General features: G+C 34.4%; 2 protein-coding genes and 2 pseudogenes across 2 annotated transcripts; 3 read left to right on the top strand and 1 right to left on the bottom strand.

Moving 5' to 3' along the window:
* Nucleotides 1-657: 657 nt before the first annotated feature.
* LOC132186918 (caffeic acid 3-O-methyltransferase-like) lies at nt 658-4,100 on the top strand. The gene is made up of 4 exons (XM_059601036.1): nt 658-1,173; nt 1,442-1,752; nt 2,444-2,508; nt 3,560-4,100. The coding sequence occupies exons 1-4, from the start codon at nt 680-682 to the stop codon at nt 3,866-3,868; spliced, it is 1,179 nt and encodes a 392-aa protein (XP_059457019.1). The 5' UTR covers nt 658-679; the 3' UTR covers nt 3,869-4,100.
* Nucleotides 4,101-8,955: 4,855 nt separating this feature from the next.
* On the top strand, nt 8,956-13,958 carry LOC132187765 (cathecol O-methyltransferase 1-like; annotated as a pseudogene).
* A 4,469-nt stretch (nt 13,959-18,427) lies between these two features.
* LOC132186624 (anthranilate N-methyltransferase-like) lies at nt 18,428-22,351 on the top strand (annotated as a pseudogene).
* A 1,018-nt stretch (nt 22,352-23,369) lies between these two features.
* Nucleotides 23,370-24,925, bottom strand: LOC132187323 (protein CURVATURE THYLAKOID 1B, chloroplastic). The gene is made up of 6 exons (XM_059601603.1): nt 24,586-24,925; nt 24,256-24,359; nt 24,071-24,157; nt 23,906-23,968; nt 23,760-23,797; nt 23,370-23,639 (listed from the first exon to the last, which is right to left on the bottom strand). Exons 1-6 carry the CDS (start codon nt 24,752-24,754, stop codon nt 23,582-23,584), a joined length of 519 nt encoding a protein of 172 aa, XP_059457586.1. The 5' UTR covers nt 24,755-24,925; the 3' UTR covers nt 23,370-23,581.
* Between the last annotated feature and the right edge of the window lie 1,025 nt (nt 24,926-25,950).

Raw genomic sequence — 25,950 nt, 5'->3', positions numbered from 1 at the left:
AGTAATTAGGCAACAGAGCTACTAGAGTGTGTAAGCTCCTACAAAAGCTATATTCCCTACACCACCTTACTGCTATATGGATGTCATCATATGATATCATTCTTATTGAGCTCCATAATCCAGGTATTATAGGCATCGCATCTGAAACCAATGCTCTTAAATCAAGCTGGCATATATCAGGTATTATTGCCTTAATCCGTTTATTTTTCTTTTCTTTTCTTTTATAGGTCCGCACAAGAAGATGAGAGAGATTTAAACTAGTGGCCTCTGCTTCATAAGACGTAGTTCCAGCCGATTGAACTAGTGCCTTAATTTGAATTTTGAGCTAGAAGTTAAAGCCAAAACAGTACAACAATTTTTATTGCCGAGTTGTAAGATCAACCTTGGCTTTCTTAATTTAATTTGAACAATTTTTCTTTTTTATTTGCCAAACTCATGAGATACCTAATCACATTATAAGACTAAATAAAATATAAAATAATCATAAGAAACTAAGAAAGTATGAATTAAACATATAAAATACACACTATAACACACTATAATATATATTTATATATTGTAAATCATCGTTGACAGATTAGAAGGGAAAAAAAAAAAAAAAAAAAACTTTGACAAATCTCTAGTAAAACAAAATGCCTATTAACCAAACAATTTCAACCCAAGCAGGGGCCAAAACCCCATGGCCGAAAACAGCCTCAAGGCAAAGCAAAAGCAAGAGCAAGAGCAAGCGCGGGTCAGTGCATCGTCTTCATCAGCTGATGCCCAAGAATCAATGGAGACCGAAACGCACAAACAACGCAAACAAAAAGAAGAAGAAGATGAAGTCTTCTCCCATGCGATGGAACTGGCGTGCGGGTCAGCGCTGCCCATGGCTATGCACGCAGCCATCGAGCTCGGCGTTTTCGACATCTTGGCAAATGCGGGCCCTGGTGCCAAGCTCTCCGCTGCGGAGATCGCGGCTCAGATGCCCTCCAAGAACCCCGACGCACCCGCCATGCTGGACCGCATCTGCGGCCTACTGGTTCACCACTGCGTGCTTGGTTGCTCTGTGCATACTTTCCATAGGTCCTACTGTTTGGGTCCGGTGTCCAAACACTTCGTGCGCAATCAAGATGGGGTTTCCTTGGCGCCCTTGATGGCCTTGATTCATGACAAGGTTTACTTGGATAGTTGGTTAGTCTTATTATTTTATTCCTCTTTCGTTTCTTTTCTTTTTAATGATTCCTGCATTCTATTTCGTTCCTTTATATTGTAATGGAAAATTCGAGGAAGTTTCCAAGAAAAATTACTTGAATCCACAACACATTTGCCTCTATTAAGGGAAAACCCACGAACGAAATCATCATCTTCAGAGGACTTTGTCAGGAAACCAAACATTTCTTAATTTTCCTTGATTTTACTCTAATAGTATTATGATATTATTCTCTAAATTGAATGTTAGGTCTCAAGTGAAGGATGCAGTTCTTGAAGGCGGAGTTCCATTTAACAGGGTCCATGGAATGCACGGCTATGAATACGCTAGCAGGGACCCTAGGTTCAGTCAAGTTTTCAACACAGCGATGTTCAACCACACTACCTTACTCGTTAAGAAGATGCTCGAGTCCTATGATGGTTTTGAGAATCTCAAGCAGATCGTTGACGTTGGTGGTGGAATAGGAGTGGCCCTTAGCTTAATCATTTCAAAATACCCCAAAATTAAGGGCATTAATTTCGACATGCCTCATGTTATACAACATGCCCCACCCTATCCGGGTATGTTGTCTGTTCATTAAGTACATTTTTTTTTAAATAATATTGTTTAAGATATTGTGTTGTTTCTCCCAATGGTAATTTCTGAATTCGTTAAATTGCCTTATCAGATTTTGGGATTAAAATGATAAAAAAATCGTTGGATATGCAATGAATCAAATGTTTTCCCACTTCAGTTGTTTTAAGTGCAGTTTGCCACATCTCTATTGTTCTGATGATATCTGCAGCCTTCATATTCTCAACGCCCATGTATGATTCAATTCCCCCCCCCCCAAAAAAAAAAAAAACCTGTTTCTAAGTTAAAGTAGATGATCTCTTCAACCTTCATAATGTTAATTTCCAAGCAACAAACAATGTTTTTATGTTGAAGTAGATAGGAGAGAGTGAGAGGGAGGGAGAGATGCCACAAAAAAACTTTTCTAAGTTTAAAGTAGATGGTCTCTGTAACCTTCATATTATCACTTCCCATGTACCATGTCATGCCACAAAAAAATAAAATGTTTTAAGTTATTAGAGAGAAGGCTAAAATCTTGTGGAGACTAATACTATAGAGGTTGATTAGCTAGATCCAGTTAACCAAATCTTACCATACATGAATTGCTAATGAATGGTTGTACTTTTGGGAGTCTAGACAGCTGTTCGCGATTGTTTGACAGAATCTGTAGATTAAAGGGGGTGTTAATTTATCTTGCAGGTGTAAAACATGTAGCTGGAGATATGTTCGAAAGTGTTCCAAAAGGAGATGCCATAATTTTGAAGGTGATTTTTCAATTTTGTATCTTTCTGGCATTGTTCCTTACTTTTATTTTTGACTTGAGGTTCATTTTTTTCTTTCGCTTAGAAACATTTAGTAAATAAATTTGTAGCATGGAAAATGATTGTTTGACTGCCCATCTGATTGATGTTGTAATGGCATTACTGCAACAATGCAATAACGACGTCCTGTGTTTTTTAAGCACTATCAACAATTTCTGTAAACTTTGTTGAGACTACGCTTTTCAATATTGGTGATTGGCCCCATAATTTGAGAAAATTGTTTCACTTTTGTCTCTCACCATCTAAATTGGATCTTAAATACTGGAAATGAAAAAAATTATTGAAATCCTCGTTAACAGATTGGAAGGCATTGTTATAAAATTGGTGTTTGCATCTCTTATGGGTTTTACCAGAATACTTTGGCAAGATTATTTATTGTTAGTAGGGCTACCATGCGATTGTCAGGAACCAAAATGTCTCCCAAATACAATGTCTCCAGGATGTTTTCTCCTATCCTTGAGCTTGAAGAATGACTAATAACTACGTCACTTCTTTTTGTTACCCACATTTGAAGCTGAGAAAGATACGGAAGAGATATAAAAAACTTGGTTAATTTTTGCAAGCTGTTTAATCTTTTTTATTTTTTATTTTTCTACATACATGATGTTTATTCTAAAGAAAAAAAAAAAAAAAAAAAAAAACTCTGCCTGTTTATCTCAAGGGTGGCATTCATGGGATTTGTTGTTTTGACATGATGGTATTTGGTTTGCTAGAATGGGGGAATGTGTGATAAAGGGGTATATTTATTCATCTTTCTCATTTTTGTAACATTTGAGCCTAATTTAGAGGTTGCACAAATTGAAAGTTCGGTGGAGACGTTGCTACAAAGTTGATACTCTAGGGTGGTAAAGTATAATTTGCCTTTGATTTTTAACATTATTTTAATGCTTCTCAGCATTATATGCTTTGTCAATAATACTCTGTGCTTAAGAAAGGTGATAAATCTTTTTTTTAGAATTCAAATACTAACCGTGAGATTATTTATCTTTGATAGTGGATACTCAATGATTGGGGCGACGATGACTGCGTGAAGATATTGAAGAACTGCTATAGCGCTCTTCCATATGGTGGAAAGGTTCTTGCTATGGTGCAAGTTCTTCCAATTTATCCAGAGATTACCACTTATGCAAAGGTTAAATCCCTACTTGATATGCATATGATGATTCAAAAACCGGGAGGAAGGGAGCGACAGCAACATGAATTATTTGGATTGATATATGCAGCTGGATTTAAGAGCATTGGTTTCAATTGTCAAGTCTATAATACGTTTATTATGGAGTTCAACAAGAATGGTATCATATGATGAACACCCATATAGTAGTAAGGTGGTGTAGGGAATATACTTACACACTCTAGTAGCTCTTTTGCCTAATTACTGAGATAAGGCAGCCAATGCAGCTTCTGGTGGCATTGTAATATCAGTATGCAGTTTCTGAAGGATTCCTCTTGTTTTTCAAATGGAAGTTGTGTTTAATTACGACTAAATATTACATGGGCTGGTTGAATTCTTTGCCAAGTTCAATTCGGCTTTCACACATTAGCAACTCAGCCGTATAAGTGGTTCAACATGTCATGGGCTTTGTTCCCACGTGAGAAATGTTTAAAGTGATTTATGATCCAATTTTATTATCAAATCTTGAATTTATTTTTTTAGCTCTGTTTCACACTCAATTTTGGCTTTCAATACTTTAAAATTTGGTATTTAATAACAAATTGTTCTTTTTTGAGTAATCTTTCCAAAGCATTCGGCATTGCCTTAATCCGAATTTTGAGCAAGTTATAGCCAAAACAGTACGCACAATAAATTTTATTGCGGAGTTGTAGGATCTAATTTCACCAATTTTTCTTCTTTATTTGCCAAACCCCTGGGGTACCTACAAAACATGAAAATCACATAATAAGATTAAATAAAATATAAAATAATCCTAACAAAGTATGAATTAAACATATAAAATACATACTGTGACGCGCACATCAGCAAGTACCGAGCTATATAGAACCTGTTCTTAAATGAACAACTTTGAGTTGTTGGATTTTTTTTTTTTTTTTTTTTTTTGTGGAAGTCCACATGATGTTTTCAAAACTAGACGTTAACCCCATTTAAATGAAGTTAAAAGACGACGTCATCATCAATTTTTTAACAGTACATTATTAGAATTAATCTTCTATCAGGAGACTTAAGGTGGCCCACATGTCACATATATTATATGTATATAGTATATTATATATAGCTTTTATTAAACAAAAAACTTTGGGTAATTAAAGTACTGTTAACTACTAAAGGTGAAAATGTGTTTTATTTTCACCAAGTGTTATCTCCCTTAATGGAACGAAGCAACGTAAGATAAATGGATAGGGGTATTCTTGGCCTATATAAAAGACAAGCCTGTGATATCCATTGATCACATCTTTAACGTGAAAAACATATAAGCCAAAAATCCTTATCTATAACTCTCCAACAAAGTGAGGGTTCTAGGATTGCGAATTGAGGGTTCTGGGATTGTGAATTCAGCAAACATTCAACAAGTATTCAATTCAAGTGTTTAAACAACAATGGCCAGAGGTTAGTATTTCTTTTATGTTTATATAATTTTCTCCCAAATTCTTACATATATATTATGTAGTTTTATTTTACAACTACATAATCTTATCTTATCTTATCTTATCTTATATATATAGTGGACCAATAATTAATAATCTAATGGAACAATAATTAAGCTTTGTCGGCTAAGTTTAAGGTTGAAAAGAAGACGTACAACAAAGGAATAGAAAACTTGTGTCAAATCGAGAAGAATTATTTGAATCTACAGATTTATTTTGTTTTATTACAGAAATAAATTGTTATATGGTTTAATTTTTTTTTTTAATTTAAAAGTATAAATAGTATTATGTCATTTTAAACTTTTAAATAAAGTGACAATTAATACACTTATCTCTTTTTTTAAAAAAATCAAATCACTGATATTGCATTAGAAAAAATCAACTGGTCTGATGCTCTTCGTCATTCATTATTCATTTCAATTAAATATTTCACATGTTGAGTCTCGCTTATCAAAAATGGAGTTTGAGAAAGAGCTTTTGTGCTCTTGATCTTTTATCAATGAATTCCGAAAGATTCCCGTTTCAAAAAAAAAAAAAAAATTGAGTCCATACATGAGAGTGAGTGTTAAAGTGTTGATTAAATTATTAAATAATTTCTTCCTATTAACTTAAATTTTTAGGACAAATGACGATTTAACATATGTAAGAATTTAATGTCTCATACGACATAAAAAGACTATTAAACTCCAATGTTATAAAGTTATTTAACCATAATCCTATTAAAAGTTTAAAATGATTAATCACAAGTTCAATAGAGATTTTAATAGTTATATCATTATTAAAGAGACTAAAAAAAAATATAAGAGAGACTTATAGCATTACTCGGATGAATGGTGAATTCAAACTGATTTTTTTATATCGCATAGAAAATAAATAAATACTCCAAGCAGGAACACGTGAACCAAGTTGAAAAGGTTTGCTTTTTGTTGTTGTAATGTTTGTCATGAATCCTTGTGGGTCCTACGTAAAGATGAGAGAAAGACTTTCTTTTTTTCTTCTTTCTCTGGTTTTTTTTTTTTTTTTTTTTTTTCACATGGGCTGGTTGAATTCTTTGCCAAGTTCAATTCGGCTTTCACACATTAGCAACTCAGCCGTATAAGTGGTTCAACATGTCATGGGCTTTGTTCCCACGTGAGAAATGTATAAAGTGATTTATGATCCAATTTTATTATCAAATCTTGAATTTATATTTTAGCTCTGTTTCACACTCAATTTTGGCTTTCAATACATCAAAATTTGGTATTCAATGTGAAATAACAAATTGTTCTTCTTTGAGTAATCTTTCCAACGCACTCGGCATTGCCTTAATCCAAATTTTGAGCAACAAGTTATAGCCAAATCAGTACAATAAATTTTACTGCAGAGTTGTAGGATCTAATTTCACCAATTTTTCTTCTTTATTTGCCAAACTCTTGGGGTACCTACAAAAAATAAAAATCACATAATAAGATTAAATAAAATATAAAATAATCCTAACAAAGTATGAATTAAACATATAAAATACATACTATAATAATGCGCACATCAGCAAGAACCGAGCTATATAGAACCTGTACTTAAATGACCAACTTTGAGTTGTTGGATTGTTTTTTTTTTTTTTTTTTTTGTGGAAGTCCGCATGATGTTTTCAGAACTAGACGTTAACCCGTTAAACGAAGTTAAATACGACGTCATCATCAATTTTTTTAACAGTACATATTATGGGTTTATTTTAGAGAAAAATATAAAATGGTGTTCAAACCGGTCGTTTCCCAATTTAATCTCGATCTCAATAAAAAGTAGAACGCACCAAATACCAGTTAATTTGGAATTTCATAGGCTTGGTTAAAATGGATGAAAATGTAAGCGTCATTTTAATGATCTTTAAGTTACTAAAATGTCCTTTAGAAAAAAAAATCAAATTAAAAAAAAAAAAAAAAAAAAAAGCCCACTAACGTTGTTGTTTTGCTTTCAAAAAAATCTCTTCCACGACAACCATATCAGACTTCCGTCCATACTGTTTCTCACTTCTTCGTTAGAATCCACTTCGTCTTCTTCATTACTTTAACAATGATTTACTTGCATGAACCGACCGTGGAAGCCCCTCTTCTTGAGTGCCTAGTGCGACGGTGAGAGCCACCACCATTGGAATAGTCTTGCGGCACATGTTGTCAGCCTCACAGGTTAGTTCACGAGCAAAAGTTGAGATTTTTGGGATCATAAATGGCTGGAAATTGTAGGGCACGTCCATCTGGGAAAGCAGGTGAAGAACAGCCTTATGCTAGGGAACCTTGCAATCCATTGGCATGGAATCCGATAGCTAAATACAGCTTAATTTTCTTTTTCCTTCTTGAAACAGATTCATATCCATGTATTCATGTATTATAACTTACTTCAACGCATACTCCTTTGTTTGATTTGCTGCAGATTGGAACAGAGGGGGTGACCCAATGTCCAGTATTGCGTGGGGATACCTTCAAATACGAGTTTAAAGTTGATAGGGTAGGTGTTAGAGCCCCTGCAATTGGCTCTGTTTTTCCATTTTTGTTTGTTCCTTTGAATGTCACAGTTTCTGTCTTTGTTTCTCAATCTATGTTTTGGTCATGGGCAGCCTGAAACTTACCTGTACCACGCGCTCTATGGAATGCAAAGAGAAGCAGGGCTTTATGGATCAATCCGTGTTTCTGTTGCCGATGGAAAGACAGAATCATTTTCGTATGATTAGTTAGCACCGTTAGCATCCTTACATTTTGTCGTGGGATTTTGAAGTGGGTCCTGACGAAGAAGACGAAGTGAGGAACAGTTTGGATGGAAGTCTAATATGGTTGTCGTGGATTTTTTTAAAAGCAAAACGACAACGTTTAGTGGACCTTTTTTTAATTTAATTTTTTGTTTTTTTTTTTTAAATGGCATTTTAGTAATTTAACCTCAACAAAACGACGTCGTTTTGCATTTTTCATCCATTTTGACGATGCTGACTAACGGAGTGGTCAAATTGCAACTAGTTGATAGTTTATGAGGCTACTTTATTACATTTTGAACATTAAGGGACTAAATTACAAATAACTGGTAGTTTGGAGGGCCATTTTATATTTTTCCCTTTATTTTACAACTGCATAATCTAATCTTATCTTATATATATAAGATAAGATTAGTGGACCCATGTCAAACTCAAACTTAAAGATTAGTGGATGCTAAAGATTTTCAAGCTCACCATTGTCCATGGGTATTAAACTTCTATTTTTATAAAAATTTATGATCCATTCAATGAAAAAATATTGATACAAAATTAAGAGATCTATTAATAGAAAAAAGAAAATCAAATTAGAGATAATGAGTTAAATTTACGTAAAATGAAAGCAAATATATAATTAATGGAACAATAATTAAGCATTGTCGGCTAAGTTAAGGTTGAAAAGAAGACGTACAACAAAGGAATAGAAAACTTGTGTCAAATCAAGAAGAATTATTTGAATCTACAGATTTTATTTTGTTTTATTACAGAAATAAATTGTTATATGGTTTAATTTTTTTTTTTTTTAATTTAACAGTATAAATAGTATTACGTCATTTTAAACTTTTAAATAAGGTGACAATTAATAATACACTTATCTTTGTTTTTTGAAATCAAATCACTGATATTGCATTAATTAGAAAAAATCAACTGGTCTGATGCTCATTGCATGGCAGAATTAGAACCACCTTCATACGTACGGCTTATAAATCGATAAATATTTGATTAAACTTGCAAATATCTAAACAAATATATATAGAGCAGACTAGCTTCCATCGTCACTCCAAGTTTCTATAATGGCTACCTCTCTAAAGAAATCGACTCCAAAAATTAATGAGAATGAAGATGAGAGCCTCACGTATGCACTACAGGTGGCGGGCTCCCTTGTGGTGCCCATGACCTTGCGATCGGCCTTGGAGCTTGGCGTTTTTGAAATTCTAGCAAAAGCGGGTCCGGGAGCCAAGCTCTCCCCTACACAGATTGTTCAACAGATGCCAACCAAGAATCCCAAGGCACCCACGATGTTGGACCGTATTCTGAGGATGCTGGCCACCCCACTCTCTGCTTGGTTGCTCTGTGGCTACTGATGACTCTGAATCTTTGCAGAGGCTTTATTTCTTTAGGGATGTGTCTAAACACTTCGTCTGCAACGAAGATGGTGTCTCTTTGGGACCTCTCATGGCCTTGATTCAGGACAAGGTCGTCTTAGATAGCTGGTCTGTTTTCTATTTTCACCTCCACTTTTTCTTCTTTTCCCATCTTTTTCTGTTCATAATTAGTTTGTTTTCTTCTTTTGTTTATTTTTTTACCAAAAAAATAAAACTAACTAGTCGACGATCTTTCATCATATTGGTACAATGGACATGTGAATCCATCATTGAATTGGTAAAAGGTATGATTAGAAAATTGTTAGGAGAAAGATGTGTAACATGACTTTTCTTTAAAATAGGTGGACCAAATAAATTCAACATATATACTAACTATCCTTCCTAGTAGGTGAGATAAATTAACCGGGTCCTTCTCAATAAATTTTTTTTTTTTTTTTTTTTTTGGATAATGATACTGATCTCATTAAAAGATGAAAGTCAAAAGCATGAAGTTTATACAACACAGAGCAACATAAAACTATGTCAAATCTTAACCAAAGCCAAGACTGCGACTTCACCAACCTGCTAACCTATGTCTAATGTTAAATCTTTCGATACTAGATCAGATCTGCTCCAAGCAGATTCTAACAAATACATAGGTGTAGCCCATAACTAAACCCCCACAACACAAGGCCAGGGGACTAACTCACATCCACAACCCAATAGGCCAAGACGCCTTATTAAAAGAAAAAAAAAAAAAAAATTACCGCTAACCGATGTACAAATACATTTAAGTAATAGATTAACTTCGAGCAAACTAGATTTAGGGAATGGGTAGCTAAAAAACAATAACAAAATAGAAAAATAAATAAATAAAAACAAAATAAAATAAAATAAAAAATATCACAAGCAGCAGCGGAGGAGCACGGCATCGTAAACATCCCCAAAAAGATGCACCAAGGCTAATGAAGACAATCAGATCTAAGAAAGAGAAAATTAGATTTGGATCTAGATTTAGATTTACAACTTAGATCTAAAAATACACCCGCCAAAAACAGAAACCAAAGAAGACACCGAGCACTGCTGCCAAAGAAGGGGGAGGAGGGAAGATCTAGATCTAAATCTAGATCTTATCTCCTTAAAGCTTTCATTTTTTGTTGCTTGAAGGAAGAGAGGAGGAGATGGTTTCTAGAGAGAAGGCAGAGTCTCTCTCCGTTGAAACGGTTTTCTGAAAGATAACAATTTCAATTATAATTTCTCAATATTCGTCCAAATTAAGTGCCTTTCTCTCTCTCTCTCTCTCTCTCTCTATCTTTACTATAAGAAGTTAGTCTCGCCTAGAAAAAAAAAAAAAAAAAAAAAAAAAAGTAGTTTATGGATAAATTAATGACAAAGTTTTCTTCCAAAATTGATTGGATAGGAATGACATAATTGGAATAAATTTTATTAAAAAAGTATGTGGTCATCCAACTTTGCATTTGTTTCTTACATACAAAATAGACACATAGCATTTTTATAGATTGGGTTGGAAAAAATCTTTGTCCATGTATAAATATGCTGTTAAATTACCATTTGCCCCCCAAAAGCTTAAAATGATAGGAAAAAAGTAAATTTAATAATTTAATGAATACTTTACATCCCTTACGCGTGGGCTTAAAACCTCTTTTAATAGATGAGGCTCAACACATGGAATATTTAATTTAAATAGGGTGAATTGATTGAATCAAGATTCGAACTCATGACCTCTAACTCTGATACCATGTTAAGCTTTTGGAACAAATGGTAATTTAAAATGATATCAGAGCCAGAAGTTCTAACTTCGAACGTTGTCTTCGTCATTTATTACTCATTTCAATTAAATATTCCACATATCTTCAAAAAAAAAAAAAAAAATTAAATATTCCACATGTTGAGTCTCACTTATCAAAAATGGAGTTTGAGTAAGAGCTTTTGTGCTCTTTATCTTTTATCAATGAATTCCGAAAGATTCTCGTCCAAACAAAAAAATGAATTTGAGTCCACACATGAGAGTGAGTGTTAAAGTGTTAATTAAATTATTAAATGATTTATTCCTATTAGCTTAAATTTTTAGGACAAGTGGCGATTTAATATATGTAAGAATTTAATGTCTCATACGACATAAAAAGACTATTAAACTCCAATGTTATAAGGTTATTTAATCCTAATCCTATTAAACTTATTAGGTTATTTAATCTATTTGTCAAATAAGAGAAGTGGTTTTTTTTATCTATACCCTATAAATTTACACAAAATATATCCATAAGTTTGGTGTAACTAATTAAGATGGTTAAGTGAAAGAACCTGTTTTGTGGTGCATGTTTATACTTTCAAAATATAATAAATCATGACAATTAAGATGTTAGAATTTATAGAATATTAAGTTTAAACATGTATCAGAGACTAAGTTGTAACTTTCATGAATTTCTATTGTACCAATATATTATTTTATACGTATGTATATTCTTATGCAAATCTGTTATAGAATTTTTTTGTAATTAATTATGGTATAACCTTTTGAATTTTTCAATTGTCACTGAGCCGATGTTCATGATTTTTGTGCGAACTGTAACATCTGTATACTCTATGATTTTAACGTGTTTGAAACTTATTACTATATAGAACAATTATTTTTATACCCTATAAAACATAAAGGAGAAAGTTTTTTTGAATTTTTTTTTTTGAGTGTTTTGTTTTCTTTTGTTTGTTTTTTGTTTGTTTGTTTGTTTTTTTTTTTTTTTTAATTGGTGTTGCAAGTTTTTTTTTATCTAATTAATTGGTGTTGCAAGTTGTTTGTTAATGTTTTGATTTTTTTAGCAGAAAGAAAAAAAAAAAATAGTAAGAGTGGATTATCAAACAATTTTTTTAAGCTAGTCCACTTGTTTCTGAAAATATTGCACAGTTATGCCTAAAGTGCTTTTGGTGTGCAAAGTTATTTTAGAGCCTGTTTGGGATTGTGTTTGAGAAATAAAGGTTTTAAGTAAAAAAAAAAAAAGCTTTTAGGCAAAAACTTCAATTTTAAGCTTTTGCCAAAAGTGCTTTTTGGCAATTTTTAGACTTTTTAGACCATTAAAAGCGATTTTAATTCTTTTTACCAAACAAGTACTTTTTTCTTTAAATAGACTTTTTGAATGTTAAAATCACTTTTAAGCCACTCAAACGCAATCCCAAACAGGCCCTTAGAGTACAAGCGGGGTGGTTAATAACTGTGAACCTATATATATATAATAACAAACTGCAATATTTATTCCGCCATTTAATGATTCAATAGATATTTTTGAGTTTAAATGTTTAAATCCATCACATATTTGAAATAACAATGTCGTTAAACCCAACCCCCTTATATTACAATATTAATGTTTTCGAGTTTAAACTGCGAATTGGGATAAACAAATTAATTAGATCATAATTCGAACATGTAGGCTACCTCTTACACTACCTAATCTCTCTATCATTCATGTGAGCTTTGCTTGTCCTACAATTTGCGTTGGGTGATTGCTCTTGTGTCTGTTTATAATTAAGTGATTTTGACAAAATTAACCTAATACTAAATAAATAAATATAACTATTGCAAGATTTTTGTTTTACTTATAGTTGTCGTCATTGTTGAGTAACATCATGTGGTGCATGGGATAGATAGTGTAGTGAATTCCAAACTACTAAAGTTTAATTGTTCTAGATTCTGGTACATTCTTTTATGAATTTATTGTGAAACTCATGATATATATATATATAGTTAAGATCTTGGAATTTATATAATATTTGTAGATTTATTTAAAAAGTATTGCTCGTACAAACCAGTACTTGTGCTGATTTTGGTCCGAATTCATTGATAGGTCCCATATGAAAGATGCAATTCTTGAGGGAGGAGGAATTGCATTCAACAGAGCTCATGGCAAGCAGGCCTTCGAGTACGCCAGGTTGGAGCCCAGGCTCAACCAGGTTCTTAACGCAGCCATGTTCAACCACTCAGCCATTTTTATTAAGTACATCCTTGACTCCTACAAAGGCTTCCAGCAACTCAAGCAATTGGTTGATGTCGGCGGCGGTCTAGGAGTCACTCTCAACTTGATCACTTCCAGATACCCCCATATCAAGGCCATTAATTTCGACTTGCCCCATGTCATACAACATGCCCCACATTATCCTGGTTAATTTGCTCTTCTTTTATATATATATATAATGTTCTTCATAAGCTATATATATTTGTGTGTGGGGGGATAAAGAGAGGTGTTAATTAATTGGTGTTGCAGGTGTGGAACATGTCGGGGGAGACATGTTCGAAAGCGTTCCTAAGGGGGATGCCATTTTTATGAAGGTGGGTTTGATTGATTTGTGTACTTTTTGTATATGAGTTGAAGAGAAATGGTGTTATAATTTGGATACATTTTGTAGTGGATACTCCATGATTGGAATGATGAAAAGTGCTTGAAGCTGTTGAAGAACTGCTACGAGGCTACACCAATGATGGAAAGGTGATTGTTGTGGATGCAGTTCTTCCAATTATGCCTGAGAATAGCACTTCTATGAAGTGCAACTGTCAATTGGATGTGAACGTGATGACTCATGTTACCCCAGGAGGGAAGGAAAGGACGGAAGCAGAATTCATTGCCTTGGCAACCAAAGCAGGGTTTAGTGGCATCAGATTTGAATCTTTTGTCTGTAATTATTGGGTTATGGAGTTCTTCAAGTAGATTGCTTGCTTGTAATATTAATTTGGAAATCTATCGTTTCTTGTCCAAACACTTTAAATAAAAATGCTTATGAAAAGTTGAAATAAGAATTGCGACTTCAAATTAGCTGCAGTTGATATATATATATATATACATAGCTTATAGATATAGTATAATGTAGGCATGACATATCAGTCTAATGAAATGATAATAAAGCCATCAATTTAGAGATTAACCTGAAATGAGTGATTCATGCTGCTTGACTGCCAACCTCTTTCATGCCCAAGTCAAGCAAAGGGTCTCTTCGCGCGCCGCTTGTTAAAATTGGATGAGATAAGAGTTGAGTATTTAAAATTACTTGTCAACATCGTAAAAGAAAAATAAAATCTTTGACAAATCTCTCGTATAACAAAGTGCCTATTAAAGTAGTTTGAAATTTCAAACTACTTTAACAGGCACTTTGTAAATCATCGTTGACACCTTTTAAGGGTGTTGGTTTACTGTTCAACAGACACCCTTATTATAGGCCAGGATGTTGGTTCCACTAAATGAGACGCCTTGAAATGTCGTTTTCTTACAAGGCGTCACTAAATCTGAAATTTTTTGTAGTGAAATTAATCAAACGCCAGCAATAAGGGATGCATCCATATAAGTGGAAATATTATTATGAATTGTTTTAAAAAAAAAAATGTTATACATACTTTAAAGTGTTTACTTTCAAGTGCTCACTTCCTGAAATACTGAAAATCACTATTAAATGAAATAATAAACAAAAGTACATCTAGTATTTATCGTTAAAAAAAAATTATAGTTTTTTCACGAAAAATACGAGGAAAGAGAGAAAAACTGAAAGAGAGCGGCAAAAGTGGGGAGAAGTCATGAGGGACGACATAGTAAACACAAATTTTCAAAAGTTGTTAATTATTAAGTTATGAAGATAACTATACAAAATTAATTTCTTTATAACGATAAATGTTGAGGTAGGTCATTTTACCATTATTTGGTGAAAAATTGATCAACGAAAACTACCTGAGAATTTTCTTAATTACTTGTAGAGATTATTAATAAAAAAATTATTTAAGCAAACGAAACTAGAAAAAAAAAATAATAAAAAAAAAATTTACATCTAGAAAGTCGTTTGATTTGAATTCACCCAACATAAATTCTTCATTTCTCAAAATCAAATAGACACCATTAAAAAAAAAAAAAAAAAAAAAAAAAAAAAAAAATACTAGAATTTTCAGGTGTTCATCCCTTAGCATTTTCTTTGTTCATTTGCTATTTTTTTTGTTTAAAAAAAACAAGTGGATGTGAATGTGCCACGTAAACAATAATGCTAAGAGATTAACATTTGAAAATGCTGAGTAATATTTCTCTTTCTTTTTTTTTTTCTTTTTTTTTTTGGAATTTGCTCTTCCTCCTTCAACCACGGCTCATTTCTTGGCTTTTGGCCCAAGATACAAAGAATTGGGCCATTTTTTACCCAAAGGAATTTGACCCAAGATAGCAAAGGAATTGGGCCATTTTGTACCCAAACATTTCTTGGCTTTTGGCCCAAGATACAAAGGAATTTGCTCTTCCTCCTTCAAGCCACATCTCTATTGTTCTGATATCTGCAACCTTCCTATTCTCAATGCCCATGTATGATGCCCAAAAAAAAAAAAAAAAAAAAAACTGTTTCTAAGTTAAAGTAGATGATCTTTGCAACCTTCATAATGTTAATTTCCATGTGCCCTGTCAGGCTACCAACAAACAATGTTTTTATGTTAAAGTAGATAGGAGAGAGTGAGAGGGAGTGAGAGATGCCACAAACAAACTTTTCTAAGTTTAAAGTAGATGGTCTCTGTAACCTTCATATTATCAATTCCCATGTACCATGTCATGCCACAAAAAAATAAAATGTTTCTAAGTTATTAGAGAGATGGCTAAAATCTTGTGGAGACTAATACTATGGAGATTGATTAGCTAGATCCAGTTAACCAAATTTTACAATACATGAATTGCTAATGAATGGTTGTACTTTTGGTTTTGGGAGTCTAGACAACTGTTTGCGATTGTTTGACAGAATCTGTAGATTAAAGGGGGTGTTAATTTATCTTGCAGGTGTAAAACATGTAGCTAGAGATATGTTCGAAAGTGTTCCAAAAGGAGATGCCATAATTTTGAAGGTAAATTTTCTAATTTTGTATCTTTCTGGCATTGTTCCTTACTTTTATTGTTGACTTAAGACTCATTTTTCTCTTTCGCTTAGAAACATTTAGCAAATAAATTTGTAGCATGGAAAATGATTGTTTGACTACCCATCTGATTGATGTTGTAATGGCATTACTGCAATAATGCAATAACGATGTCCTGTGTCTCTTAAGCGCTATCAACAATTTCTGTAAACTTTGTTGAAATTAAGCTTTTCAATATTGGTGATTGGCCCCATAATTTGAGAAAATTGTTTCACTTTGTCTCTCACCATTCAAATTGGATCTTAAATACTGGAAATGAAAAAATGATTGAAATCCTCGTTAACAGATTGGAAGGCATTGTTATAAAATTGGTGTTTGCATCTCTTATGGGTTTACCAGAATACTTTTGCAAGATTATTTATTGTTAGTAGGGCTACCATGCGATTGGCAGGAACCAAAATGTCTCCCAAATACAATGTCTCTAGGATGTTTTCTCCTATCCTCAACTTGAAGAATGACTAATAACTACGTCACTTCTTTTTGTTACCCACATTTGAAGCTCAGAAAGATACGGATGAGATATAAGAAACTTGGTTAATTTTTGCAAGCCGTTTAATCTTTTTTATTTTTTATTTTTCTACATACGTGATGTTTATACTAAGGAAAAAAAATAACTCTCCTGTTTATCTCAAGGGTGGCATTCATGGGATTTGTTGTTTTGACATGATGGTATTTGGTTTGCTAGAATGGGGGAATGTGTGATAAAGGGGTATACTTATTCATCTTTCTCATTTTTGTAACATTCAAGTCTAATTTAGAGGGTGCACAAATTGAAAGTTCGGTGGAGACATTGCCACAAAGTTGATACTCTAGGGTGGTAAAGTATAATTTGCCTTTGATTTTTAACATTCTTTTAATATATGCTTCTCAGCATTATATGCTTTGTCAATAATACTCTGTGCTTAAGAAAGGTGATAATCTAATTTTCAGAATTCAAATACTAACCATGAGATTATTTATCTTTGATAGTGGATACTCAATGATTGGGGCAACGATGACTGCGTGAAGATATTGAAGAACTGCTACAGCGCTCTTCCATACGATGGAAAGGTTCTTGCTATGGTGCAAGTTCTTCCAATTTTTCCAGAGATTACCACTTATGCAAAGGTTAAATCCCTACTTGATATGCATATGATGATTCAAAAACTGGGAGGAAGGGAGCGGCAGCAACATGAATTATTTCCATTGGCATATGCAGCTGGATTTAAGAGCATTGGTTTGAGATGTCATGTCTATAATACCTGGATTATGGAGTTCAATAAGAATGATATGATATGATGACATCCATATAGTAGTAAGGTGGTGTAGGGAATATACCTTTTGTAGGAGCTTACACACTCTAGTAGCTCTTTTGCCTAATTAGTGAGATAAAGCCAACCAATACAGCTTCTGATGGTAACATTGTAAGTAATATCGATCAGTATGCAGTTTCTGAAGGCTTCCTTTAGTTTTTTCAATTAATGAAACTTGTGGTACGCCTGAATATTTCTATTAGATTTGCATTGTAGGGATAATGTCATAATGACATAGAAGCGGTAATTTATAGGAGTAGATTGTCATTTATCCAAAAAACAACAAAAAAAACCGTATTTAATCAACATGCATGCAGCAGATATAATCATGCAACGCGTAAGTTTTTTTTATTACGAGATGAATATATATATATATATATATATATATATATATATATATTGACATGTCTCAACTATTGACTATCACTTTATGAGGTGTGGCTCCCAGTCGATGGACTTCCACTTTAAATAGTATTGTTGTGTTTCAACAAGTTAAATTATTGTGTATTTTGATATATAGTGAGATAATAAAAGAAGTTTCGTTTTGAGGGGGAGGGGGAATTCAAATTTTATTTCTATGTTTTTACACGTTATTTCAATTTAATAAGAGCTGATTTTTATTGTCACGATAGTTATATTGTAATTCTTCGGGAAATAAAAAATAAAAAAATAAAAATCTGAAAGGGAGTCATGATAAAAGTGGGAAGAGAAGTGATGAAGATAGTGAGTAAAATAGTTAAAAGAAAAACAAATTAACTGATTCATCAAGATTTATAATGTTTAACTAATTCATCTTTGTTACCTAAAACCAAATTAACTGATCTTTTTTATAACGCATAGGAAAAAAAAAAGAGATTTTTTAAATAAGCCAAGAACGTACAGACGCCAGAAGGCAAATTAGCAAAAGCAAGAGCAAATTCGGGGCAGTGCATCGTCTTGTTCAGCTGAACAACAAAAATCAATGGGGAGCAGAAGCCCCGCACAACTCCAACCAAAACAAGAAGAAGATGAAAATGAAATCTTCTCCCATGCCATGGAACTAGCGTGCGGATCAGTGCTGCCTCGAGCTCGGCGTTTTCGACATCTTGGCCAATGCGGGCCCTGGTGCCGAGCTCTCCGCTGCGGAGATCACGGCCCAGATGCCCACCAAGAACCCCGATGCACCCGACATGCTGGAACGCATCTGCGGCCTACTGGTGTACCACTGCGTGCTTGGTTGCTCTGTGACTGTGGATGTTAACGCTGGCGGTGATGGGTTCCGTAGGCTCTACTCTCTGCTTCCGGTGTCCAACTACTTCGTGCCCAATCAAGATGGGGTTTCCTTGGCGCCCTTGATGTCCTTGAATCATGACAAGGTTTACTTCGATAGTTGGTTAGTCTTATTATTTCATTCCTCTTAATTTCTTTTCTTTTCATTTTTCATTCTGTTTTTAATGATTCCCTGTACTTGTTTAATTTAGTCTTAACAATTCTTTTGCAATCTTTATATATGGAATATTGCATTCTGTTTCCTTCTTGAATCCACATTAATACATTTGCCTCTATTAAAGAAAAACCAAATAATATTTCGATCTTCATTTTCCGAAGAACGAAATCATCATCATCTTCACATTAGAGGACTTTGTCAGGAAACCAAATATTTCTTCATTTTCCTTGATTTTGCTCTCATATTATTACGATATTATTCTCATTATTAGCATCATAATCTATTTTAATTTTTCATTAATAGCAGCATTTCCATTATAAGTTGTAATCTCTTCTATATAAGCATGTAGTTGTGGTATTGCCAATTAGAAGATCGAGAAATACAAAAATTACTAAGTCATTTGGAGATTAATCCCTTTGAAAGTCCAATCCCCACCAAGTGATTAATTCATGGCTTATTTTCCTTTATTTTCTATCAAACTTCCTTTCAGAAAGCTAGCTTGTTGATTAGTTTAGATATTCGCATTTGCCTCAAATCGCTGTTTAATTTGAATTATTGAATGTAATCCCTTCGGCCTCTTTTCCCCGCCTCGTTATCACCATTAATGTTACTTATTAGCAATGTATAGTTGGGGTCGATTGTTTGGCATATTGTGCAAGTTATGCAAATGTGTAAAGAATGGGGATTTTTTAAAGTCATGCATACTAGTATGTATTATCAATCTAGTGAAGGAATGCTCGTCAAATGTCCTACTATAGTGGTCCAACACCTACCTCAAAGGCATAACTTGGATGCTCCATGCTGGTCCCATGTCAGAAATTGTTCCTAGAATTTATTAAATTTTGTGATGGCGGCCAACTTCATTGTTAAATTGAATGCTAGGTCTCAACTGGAGGATGCAATTCTTGAAGGTGGAGTTCCGTCCTCCAATTCTTGAAGGTGGAGTTCCGTCTAACAGGGTTCATGGAATGCACAGCTATGAATATGCTAGCACGAACCCTTTGTTCAGTCAAGCTTTCAACACAGCTATGTTTAACCACATGACTACCTTACTTGTTAAGAAGATGCTCGAGTTCTATGACGGTTGCAAGGACCTCAAGCAGATCGTCGATGTTGGTGGTGGATTCCGAGTGGCCATTCGCTTAATCATTTCAAAATACCCCATATTAAGGTCATTAATTTCGACATGCCTTATGTCATACAACATGCCCCACCCTATCCTGGTATGTTGTCTGTTCATCAAGTACGTTTTTCTTTTCAAATAATATTGTTTAAGATATTATGTTGTTTCTCCCAATGGTAATTTCTGAATTCAATGATCAAAAATCGTTGAAGATTTAATGAATCCAATGTTCAATTGTTTTAACTGCAGTTCGCCACATCTCTGTTGTTCTGATGTCTGCAACCTACATATTCTCAATGCCCATGTATAATGCCAAAAAAAAAACAACTGTTTCTAAGTTAAAGTAGGTGATCTATGTAACCTTCATAATGTTAATTTCCATGTGCCTTGTCAGGCTACCAACAAACAATGTTTTTATGTTAAAGTAGATAGGAGAGAGTGAGAGGGAGGGAGAGATGTCACAAAAAAAGGTTTCTAAGTTTAAAGTAGATGGTCTCTGTAACCTTCATATTATCAATTCCCATATACCATACCGTGCCACAAAAAAATAAAATGTTTCTAATTTATTAAAGAGATGGCTAAAATCTTGTGGAGATTGTGGAGATTGATTAGCTAGATCCAGTTAACTAAATTTCACTATACATGAATTTCTAATAATGGCTGTACGCGATTATTTGACAAAATCTCTAGATTAAAGGGGGTGTTAATTTATCTTGCAGGTGTGAAATATGTAGCTGGAGATGTGTTCGAAAGTGTTCCGAAAGGAGATCCCATACTTTTGAAGGTGAATTGTGTATCTTTCTGGCATTGATTCAAATTACACTTTTCAATATAGATTGGCACCATAATTTGAGAAAATTGTTTCAATTTGTCTCTCAAGATCCACTTTAGATCTTAAATAACGGAAATGAAAAAAATATTGAAATACCCTTTAACACAAATTATCCAATCCTGCAAACCACAAAGCATATTTCGGTTTTTATAACCCATCACTTTTGTCACTATTGTTGGCTTCCCTTTTGCCATTGCTTCCACCACTGGGTTTTTAATCGCCAGATCAATCCAGTGACCTTCTCATCCCCAACCCAGTAAAGTTAAGTTCAAATTCAAGCGGTTGAAAATGATTTATGGTAGTTTAGTTCATTTTAAAATTGGTTGATAGAGTTACACATTTTCCCTTAGATCTCAATGACTAGTTACTTCGCAGCTAACTCTTCAAAAGGCTTTGCCAACCAAATGGAACTGAGACCACCACCTTTGTGAATGATGATTTGGGGGTGGGGGTGTTATCTTACGTGGAAGCAGATTGTGACTCAGAAGGAATAGTTAAAAAAAAAAAAAAATGGTGCTTGCACCTCTTTCTTGCTTTAACGGATAACTTTGGCATGAATATTGTCAGTAGGGGCTACCATGTGGTTGGCTGGAACCAAACTGTCTCCCAAATCCGATATCTATAGGACGTTTTCTCCTATCCTTGAGATTGAAGAATGACTAATAACTTTTAATATGTGACGCCACTTTTCTTTATCACCCACTTTTAAAGTTCAGAAAGATACAAGTGAGATATAGGAAACATGACTAATTTTTTCTAGTAGTATAGTATGTTTATTATTTTTCTACATAACATGATGTTTCAATTAAAGAAAAAAAAAAGAACTGTGCCTGCTTATCTCAAGGGTTGGCATTCATGGGGTTTATTGTTTTGACATGATGGTATTTGGTTTGCTAGAATGGGGAATGTGTGATAACAAAGTATTTAGTCATTTTTCTCATTTTTGTTACATTCAAGCCTAATTTAGAGGGCGGGGGACACATTACGTCAACTTTTTTGAAAGAGAGTCAATTATGTAAATTGAAAGTTCGGTGAGAACATTGCCACAAAGATGATAATCTAGGGTGGTAAAGTATAATTTGCCTTTGATTTTTTTAATATTCTTTTTATGCTTTTCAGCATTATATGCTTAAGAAAAGGTGATAATCTATTTCATAATTCAATAACTAACCACGAGATTATTTATATTTGGTACGTAGTTGATACTTAATGATTGGTGCGATGATGACTGCGTGAAGATATTGAAGAACTGCTACAGCGCTCTTCCAAAAGCTGGAAAAGTAATTGTTATGGCACAAGTTCTTCCCCATTTTCCAGATATTACCAGTTCTTACGCAAAGGTAAAATCCCTACTTGATATGCTTATGATGACTCGAAAAAACCGGGAGGAAGGGAGCGGATGGAACATGTACCACTGGCAGTTGCAGCTGGATTTGAGAGCATTAGTTGGACATGGCATGTCTCTGATACCTGGATTATGATGTTCAATAAGAAATGGTTTTGACATCCATAGGGAATATACCTTTTGTGGGAGCTTACTCTCTAGTACGTAGCTGTTTTGCCTAATTTCTGCGTTAAGGCAATTAAGGAATGCAGTTTCTGATGGTATTGTGATATCAGTATGGAATATTTCATTTGTAAACATCGGATCATGAAAATATTCTTAGTAAACAAGCTTATTACACCCTGGCATCTTCCATTAAATTGTGCAGCACCTGCATCCTATGATGTGAATGGAATTTCCAATGCCCAGATTTGTTATGGGAACCTGTTTGTGGTTCTTTTTAATGAAATGAGTTTTAGCTTTCTTTGTTTTTATTGTAACTGTGGCATTTTGTTCTAAACTCTCTAATCAGCCATTAAGTAGTGCAATTACGCTACATACCTAGAAAGTGAGTCTTTTACAACTATTAAGTGCACATGTTTGGAAGTGTTTGATCAGGTAAAAGTCAGATTGTGGTAGGAAATGAGTCACTCGTTGATGAGAGGGTTTGAATGACCATAAGCTTTCATTCAAGAACTCGTCTGCATTTATTATAACTTGGGTGGTTTTCAAGTATCATAAACGCCCAGATCTTCAGAGCTTGCTATTAGTGAAGCTTCTGTTGACATCATCAACTGTGATTGATCAGCCTAGATCTTGTTTATTTTATACATAAAATTCTTGGGTTTTGCGCTGAAATCAGGTGGCAAACTTTAATTGTTCAATACTTTGCTCGGTATGCACAATGATTGACATGTTTTCCAGCTGCAGACAGCAGTATAAAACTTCATAGATGCTCAAAATCCTCTCAACTTACTACATTTACTCTAATTATTCTTGATGAATTGTTGCAGCTTATCATAGTGACTTTATCATATCTCCAGCTCCTTCAGCTTCTCTCATTCTCCCTTGCTTTCTCTTGAAATGAAGTTAATTATTTCTTGAGCTTATATCTCTAAGCCAGCAAATAAAAAAAAGTTGAAAGAAAGTTCGTGTGAATCTGTGCATTATTCCAGTAAATAGTTCTAGCTCTTCCAAGTAACATGAGAAAGGAATTGATTGGCACTAAAGGGGGAAATGTAATATAATAGTTACATGCATATTCAAGAGAAGGTACATATTACATGGGTTAGAAGCTTATGACAACAGAAGGATCCATGGTCTTAACGACAATGCTGCAAGATATATATATATATGCTTCGAAGCCCAAACGTTCACCTCATCTCAGCAGCATTCCCTATTGGTGTTCCTCTAGCTGCTCCCAATTATATCCTTATAAGTATCTTTTACCTTCTGTATCAAAACTTCCCTGAAATTCAAAGAAGTACAGTGAAAAATCTCTCATGAAAAAATTCTTAGAGAGGATAGAATAGCATGCTTTAGAACCGAGTTTTTGGTGGTAGAGTCCAAAGGGCAAATAGAAACTTACCTGTCTGGTTTGAAAATCAGGTTCTTGTATGCAAACCACTGCAACGAAAGACATGAAAGGTGGATGCATAAGAAACAGAGGAAAATCACAGAAATTCAAGGTTAAACACTCTGTATGATGCATAAACAGCAGCGTATTCAACTTACCCCAGAATAGCCAATGCCTACAAGCTCAAGAACCCCAGGAACAAGAGGAAGCCTATCAATTGCCTGTTACAAGTGATCCACATCTCTCAGAAACCTTTTCACAAACACAATAACAACAAGTGAAAATGATGATAAGGTAGAAATGGCCAATTTGGAGAACCTCACCGAGATCAGCCCAGTGGATCCCCACAGCGCAACCACCCCAGCTACTGCAAGTGAACTCACTGCATATTTATCTTCAACTTTGTCCCACTGTGCATGCAACAGATCAGCGATTCATGAATTCAGGTTAACAAAACATACCCCAAAATTCCTTTACTACAAAAAGAGAATGATAGCTCAATCCTTACAGCTTCTTGAACTGTTTTGACAATCTCTGGCAGCTCAGCTGCTGCAACTTCTGCTGGTGCCTCTCCAGTGGCCATGGCCATCACATTGCGAGCAATCTTACGGCCTGAAAGCATGTTGGCCAGTAACTTAATTAGCGCATGACCATCCTACCTATAAATTCTAAGATGTAGTATTTGAAAGATGGGTTCTGACCCCAATGCACAAAAACTCAATTATGCAGAAAATTATACCAAAACCAAATTGCTGGTTAAGTAGAAACCCTTCAAAGATAACCTAATAGTATGCATAATGGTAGTAGCATCATCGATAAAGCATGAATATTGACTCACAATAAGCAGTGCTCTTCCATGGTCGGTTCTGTGACTGAATAGGTGGTGGAGGCAGAGTGGGAAGGGTCACACATTGTGGCGATGCAGCAGCCGATTGGCGAGGAGCCTTGGCATCGACAAGGGTGGATGAGGAGGAGAGTGCAAGTGTGGAGGAGGAAGTTGAGGCCATGATTACCGAACCCCTTACAGGTTGTACAGTTTTTGTCCTGTGAGAGAGTTTCTGAGGCCACTAGGGAGGAAAATGGAGAAAGGAAGCAATTAATCTAGTGAGTTTTTGTTTGTTTTTTTGTGGGTTGTGATAATATTTGCAAGGAAAAGTGGAGATACGTCCTCCTACGTTGGAGCTGGAGAACCACTCATTTCCATTTTCATGTGGATAGTGTGCTGACATGGGCGCAGGATAGGCAATTTATGGTGTTGTTCCAAAAGCCTTTGATCATGTTATCTCTCTGGGTAGGCCCAAAATATCTCTACAACACCCTGCCCCCATGGAATTACCAATTGTAGCACTGCATTTTCTGATAAATTACTTCCCCTGCATCCCAACTTGCTTGGTAAACACTCCCAAAAAGGCATCTCATTTTTGGATCAATCTCTTACCCACCATGTGTGGCACTCAGTGGCAGTGTCGCCCCTCGTGGTTGTTTCTATGAGATGAGATATTTAGTCCCTACACGCTCGTCGCGTTATATTCGTTCGTTTGTTTTTTCGAGAAGTAAGAATTCACACCTACTAGATCTCGTTAAAATTTTGGACAGAAATATCAATTTAGCAAGAGGCCTTTAATTGGCGAAATTAAAAATTTTATATATATCAAGTCCATGGCATAGGGAATATTTTTGAGTTTTCCATTTCAATCTTAATAGGCCCACAAGATTCAAAACTCGGTTTCTCGATTAGGGTTTGAGAGATCCTTTGAAAACACATCACGAGATAATTCTTTACTTTTCAGATGTATTCCAATTTTATATTGACGACATGGCCGGCAGTCCACCATCCTTAGTCCCTTTAGAGCATTATCGGTAGACTCCTTAAACTTTGTTCCCTTTTTTTAAATAGTTGAGTGTAAGAAAAATTTTCAAAAACCTACCCAAAGCAAATTCTCATTCCCTTCCCTAAGCCAAGGGAAAGTTACAATGCTACACAAGATTTAGAGAAGCACTTTAGCTTCTTTTATTCAAAAGAAGGTTTTCTGTTTCCTCTTTCCTTTCCCTACCATTGATTTGAAATGATATTTAAATGGTATAGGAAAAGAAAAATATAAGTTATTATGGAATGTACTGTGAACTACGTGTTATGAAGTAGAGGTCACTAGTTCGAATTCACATCTCCCTTCCTTTGTGTAGACATGTAAAAAAAAAAAAA

Source organism: Corylus avellana, chromosome ca7 (genome assembly GCF_901000735.1).
Source record: "Corylus avellana chromosome ca7, CavTom2PMs-1.0".
Taxonomy (NCBI): Eukaryota; Viridiplantae; Streptophyta; class Magnoliopsida; order Fagales; family Betulaceae; genus Corylus; species Corylus avellana.
Note: the sequence above shows the minus strand (reverse complement) of the source record. Positions and strands in the feature narration are given on the sequence as shown.

What these genes read in the sequence shown, in the direction of transcription:
- LOC132187323 (XM_059601603.1), bottom strand. Translation starts at nt 24,754, where the DNA reads ATGGCCTCAACTTCCTCCTCCACACTTGCACTCTCCTCCTCATCCACC. An exon ending in TAGGCATTGGCTATTCTGGG is followed by an intron (nt 23,798 to 23,905) that starts GTAAGTTGAATA and finishes CTTTCGTTGCAG; the next exon opens with TGGTTTGCATACAAGAACCT. An exon ending in CTGATTTTCAAACCAGACAG is followed by an intron (nt 23,640 to 23,759) that starts GTAAGTTTCTAT and finishes TTTGAATTTCAG; the next exon opens with GGAAGTTTTGATACAGAAGG.
- LOC132186918 (XM_059601036.1), top strand. Translation starts at nt 680, where the DNA reads ATGGCCGAAAACAGCCTCAAGGCAAAGCAAAAGCAAGAGCAAGAGCAA. An exon ending in AAGGTTTACTTGGATAGTTG is followed by an intron (nt 1,174 to 1,441) that starts GTTAGTCTTATT and finishes ATTGAATGTTAG; the next exon opens with GTCTCAAGTGAAGGATGCAG. An exon ending in GAGATGCCATAATTTTGAAG is followed by an intron (nt 2,509 to 3,559) that starts GTGATTTTTCAA and finishes TATCTTTGATAG; the next exon opens with TGGATACTCAATGATTGGGG.